This window comes from Apaloderma vittatum, unplaced genomic scaffold (genome assembly GCF_000703405.1).
Source record: "Apaloderma vittatum isolate BGI_N311 unplaced genomic scaffold, ASM70340v1 scaffold9778, whole genome shotgun sequence".
Lineage (NCBI taxonomy): Eukaryota > Metazoa > Chordata > Aves > Trogoniformes > Trogonidae > Apaloderma > Apaloderma vittatum.
In genome coordinates, this window is record NW_009732442.1 from 70,788 (window position 1) to 75,885 (window position 5,098).

Consider the following 5,098-nt stretch of genomic DNA (forward strand, 5'->3'; position numbering starts at 1 on the left):
TAAGTGGCAGATCCCATCCCCAGAGCTTCCATCAAAGTGGAAAAAAGTCACCCTCCAGGGCCAAGGGCAGCAGGATATGGTGATGTGGACCAGATGCGCATCTCCTGCACTCAGGGTGCCTCGGCCACCAGAACCGTGTGGTCCCACCAGCCAAGAGAAGGCCTTTGTCCCCTTCCTGGGATGGATGCCACCCACATTCAACAGTATCCTGTGAACAATCACAGCCCTGATCCCCTTCATGGGGGTAGGAGAGTGGGATCTGGCAGTGATAAGAGCAGACTTCCAAGAGAAAAGGGCTGCCCATACCACACTGGGGAACAAAGGAGGGCAAGGGCGACTGTGACAGGTCAGAAAGGTGCTGGCTGGGTTGGATGCCAGGGACCAGGGTCCAACAGGTGATGGCAGTGCGGCACAGCTGGAGCTGGTAAATTCTAAGATGCACCCAGCAGAGGGGATGTTGGGCCCAGAAGCCCACGCAGGATCTGGCCCCTTACACTTGGCCCTTGGTTACCTGCCTTACTTGCTCTGCAGAGAGCCCAGCTCCTGTTCAAGGAGGGTGCCACCTCAGTAGCACACCGCAGATGAAGGACTGGCCCCCATCGACTCCCATTCAGGGTAGTAAGTACACTCACCAGGGTGGTAGGGGGCTGGGAACCCAGAAAGCCAAGCACCCATGCCCCCGTGTCCAGGGTGGGAGTGCAGCATCACCCAGTGAGGGCGGATGGCATGCAAGCCATTGAAAAGGCAAAGCCCTGCCCTGGTCCCCTCCAACCCAGACCCAATGAAGACCCTTTTGGGAGATCCCCCTGGCTCCGTTCTCCCTCCGCACCCCAGCTTCAACGGCAGCCCCGGGTTCCAGCCATGACTGACACATCTCCCCACTGGGGTGAGCACCGGGATCTGCCCTGCGCTGGCTCTGCTCCTTGCGCCACCGCCACTGCCTGAATTTCCACCCAGCCCCATCTGGATCTCATCGGGCTGCTGGCGCTGAGCATAGGGGTCAGATGTGCCAGCATATGGAAGCTATTAAAGGGGCCGTGTCAAGGAGCGGGGAGGGGGCTACATGCTGAGCTAGGGGGGCTGTGCAGAGGGTCCTGTCCCCACTGCCAGGCTGGTGAGGGCGGGGATGATGTCCCAGGCAGCTGCCTGACAACAAGGGCTGGGCTGGGTGAGGGTCTCTCTCAGCCCCTCCAAGCACCTGGGGAGGGGGCTGACCAGTTTGGGGACCAGCCCTGCTGGTTCTGCACCTCCTGAAAGGATTGTTCCCGAGCTGGCATCTCACTTGGTGCCACTCACCTCTTCCCTTGGCCAAGCATCATCTGCAATGGGGTCTTGCCTGAGCAGTGCCAACACTACCCCCTTTATTGGCGACACTGCTCCATCCAGCCACAGCACAGGTGAGAGGGGCAGAGAGATGGGGGCGAGGGGTCCCTTCTGCTTGCTGGAGGCTGGTAGGGGATGACAGGCAGGGCTCAGCACCCCCTCCTCACTGATGCCCATCACTCCCGGGAGCCTGCATCCATGGTCCCCCTCGGCACTAGGCAGCGAAGCAGGACTGGCTCAGAGTCTTATCCCCATTTTTTCAGCAGCGCCCGGCGGTGGGGCTGTCTGGTCCCCCTGAGTCCAAGGTGCCTCTGGCACGGCCAGCCCAAAGCTCCTGGAAGCAGAGACTCTCTCCTTCAGCTCCGTCCTGCACCCCCAGGGAGGCGTGGGGTCCTTGGGGGCCGTCAGTGGCATTGAGTCCCCACGCGTGGACAAGCAGGTGCAGGGAGCAGGGATCAGCCAGCGCTTACTACAGGATCTGGGCCTCTGTCAAGAGAGAGGGCAGCAGGGCAGGCAGGGTACTGACCTGCCCCTTGCCTCCACACACGCTCCCTCACATCCCCTCATTACCCTCCGTGCACCCCTACTCACTTGGCAGTGCCTTCAGGTGGGTGGCAGCAACCAAGAAGCTGTGGGGTTTGGTCTTGTCCTTGCCATTCTTCCTCACCCGGAGCCTGGGGACAAAGCAGTGGTGTCTAAGGACCCCAAGAAGGCCGCCTGGGCATCAGGGCTGTCTGCATCCATGGTGGTCCTGCTCTGCATCCCCATCCAGCTGAACCCAGCTGTGCCTGACCACTCTGGAAGGTCAGCTCCAGGGCTGCAGTAGGAGCTGGTCATGAGACAGAGCAGGGCTGGGATTCTTTGGAGGATACAGAGAAAGGTCCCATGGATATGAGGTCATAAGAAAGACCCCAGGAAGGCTGGGCAGTACCAGAGCCCGTGGAGTGCACTGGCAAGAGGCAATGATGTGGCAGGGGTGCAAGAGGAGCATAAACTGCTGTATGGGGCTGGCATCAAGTCTGTTTGGGCAGGGACCCCAGAGCAGGGCTGGCAGGGACACGGAGCACCCTAGCCTGGAGGTCTCAGGGCCCAGGTGAAAGAGAGACAGCAGTCATGCAGACTCCTCCCACTCAAAACGCAACCTACCATATGAGGATGATGACGACAAGAACTGCAGCCAGGACAAAGAAGGCGAAGATCCCGAGGGACACCAGGACAGCCATCTTCTCCAAGGAGTCACTGTGGTCTAGGACAGAGAGACTGTTGCAGCTGAGAGATGCCACATTCCCCAACACCTGGGTGACCTACTGCAAGCTCCTGGACCCCCCAGCACTCCACCCACACAAGGGCGTAGGGCAAAAGACCTTTCCCATTACTCTCAGCCATATGTGTGCAGGGGCAGGTAGGTGCCTGAGGACAGACCCCGCTCCGGCCCACCTTCCCCAGCACTACTCACTGATGGGCTCAGGGTTGGGAGCCTGGGAGACCTCCTCAGCCAGGCTCCCCAGGCTGGCATCTGTAGTGGTTTCTTCACTCACTGTGGTGGCCAGGTCTGGAAGGACATGGGGGATGAGAATCACTCACAGGTGACCCACAGAGAGGAGGAAAGAAGAGAAGCCTTGTGTCTCAGGGGTCCCATGAGCTCAAGGGTGACCCGGGGTGCCACTGCTGCTATGGGAGCCCCTCTATGCCCCGAGGCTGGGGGCAGCATCCTCCAATGGCAGCAGGATGGCAGCAGCCTGCTGTGGGTCTCGGAGGTGCTTTACCCCCTTGCAGCAATGCCTCCCACCATGGGACCACTTTTTGGTCAGTGCAGAGGACCACTTTTTGGGTCAACTTTAAGGGACCCCAGGAGCTGGGACTTGTTCTGGGTGATACTTAGAAGAACATGTGCTGTGGGGAACGGAGTGTAGAGGAACAACCCAGGGTGCTGGAGGGGCTTTGGGAAGGGATGGTGCAATGCAGTAGGGCTGCTGGGGGCTGCATCCTCTACCCCTCACACCTCTGACTGGCGTCGCCCGGGCCTCGGCGCTCCACTCGCTCCAGTTCCCCGCATCCAGGAAATCCTTGGCGCTGACTTGGACCACGTGCTCGAGCCCAGCAAAAGCGTCTGTGATCACCTCTGACAGGTTTACTGTCTCCACCTGCACCAGGCAGAGGGGGGCTGTGGGGTAGGCAGGGGCACCCCTCGCTGCCCTCCCTCCTGGCCCCCTGCCCACCCCGGTTTAGCGTTTCCTTACCCACCGCTTACCACGGACCAGGAGCGGTGGATGACTGGCCGGTACTGGAGCCGAAACCTGAGCTGGAAGTGGGGTTCCTTGGGCCAGGATGAAGGGTACTTCCAGCTCACGTGGAGCCGCCGTGGAGCTAGCGGGATGGGCTCCACCACCAAGCCCTCCGGAGGGTCTGGTTTAACTGCACAGAAGAGGACAGGGAGCCCACATCACACCAGACTGCTGTACAGAGGAGTGATGTGCTGGCTGCACAGGGGATGTATGGATGCTGGGATGGACAGATGGATGGATGGGGACTCACTGATGGCCTGCATGGTGACATCGAGGAGGCGGAAGCTGGAGCCCAGGGGGTTCATTTCAGTGATGTTCAGGCGGTAGGAGCTCCAGAACTCCGAGCCATGGACGGTGCACGTGCCGGGGCGGGATGGATCCTGCAGGCACGGCCCGACATACCCATTCTTGTTCCTGCAGATGGGGAGACAGGGTGGTGACATGTCCCCCCCTCCACACCTGCTGTGCTTCCAACGAGTTGCCATGCAGGGAGACCACCATGCCAAAAGCCTGGCAGAGAAGGCAGACCCTATCATGGATCAGCTTCCCTCACTCCTTCAGAGCCTGGCACATCCCTCTGAGCATCACCAAAGGTATTCCCCTCATACCAGCCCTACGGTCCTTCCTGGAAAAGTACCACCCTGAGTCAGACTTTTCCCTCAGGACCCCAGCCCTAGGTAGCTTGCTGTACCATGGGGAACCCCAACCCTTGCTTTAGGGACCCTCGCTGAGGACAGCAGCAGAGCCTCTGGGTATGGTGGCCAGTTCCCAGGGAGTGGGAGCGGGGTGGGAGTCAGTCCTACCTCCGTTTCTCTTCACCCGTCAGCAATTTCTTCCTGCCAGATGGAGAAGTAAACAGTGAGGACAAGGAGGGAGAATGAAGCCAACCCCACCACGACCCAGAGGAGGCACAAGTGTCTCCGCGCCGTAGAGCATCCTTCCACTCTTACATTATGCACATAGGTGACATGGCACAGGGGATGGACCTAAAACCACGTCCAGCCCTGCTGGCAAGAAGCCTGGCAGCAGAGGCTGAGAGTCCCAAGGGAACGAGATGGTGGGGTGTCCACAAGGCTCTTCCCCAGAGGATCCTCCTCCCATGCCCGGAGTTTCATCACACAGCGGCAACAAAGGTGTGGGGACACTGAAAAAAACAGCTCTCAGGCTGTGCCCTCGCCCTTGGATCCCCACAGCCTCCTGCTTCCCATGACCCCCTTCCCACCGAATCCCCACGTGGACCCCTCCCTGCCAAGTCCCCAGCTCCACTCTCTTGCAGCTTTCAGCAGGGCTGTGCTTTATGATCTCTGACTGACTTCAAAGCAGCCCGCTAATTTAGCCTGCCAGGATAATTAGAAGCAGTGATGCTGTCAGGGCTCCTTTCATCCTGAAGCATGTCGAAGCACTGGGCGGCTGGCAGATGACCTGCTTCTCTTTTATAGACCCTCCAGTGCTGGCAGAGCTCTTGGCAGGGAGCGAGCCTGCGTTGGACC

At 59.8% G+C, this 5,098-nt stretch overlaps 1 protein-coding gene across 1 annotated transcript in view; it reads right to left on the reverse strand.

Annotated features, from left to right (window-relative positions):
* Positions 1 to 1,499: 1,499 nt before the first annotated feature.
* Positions 1,500 to 5,098, reverse strand: part of IL11RA (interleukin 11 receptor, alpha) — a 4,951-nt gene continuing 1,352 nt past the window's right edge. Inside the window, 8 exon segments of the mRNA XM_009875535.1 lie at positions 1,500 to 1,537; positions 1,915 to 1,997; positions 2,470 to 2,569; positions 2,780 to 2,875; positions 3,326 to 3,467; positions 3,575 to 3,738; positions 3,859 to 4,022; positions 4,412 to 4,444. Coding sequence (XP_009873837.1) covers positions 1,500 to 1,537; positions 1,915 to 1,997; positions 2,470 to 2,569; positions 2,780 to 2,875; positions 3,326 to 3,467; positions 3,575 to 3,738; positions 3,859 to 4,022; positions 4,412 to 4,444 — 820 coding nt within the window.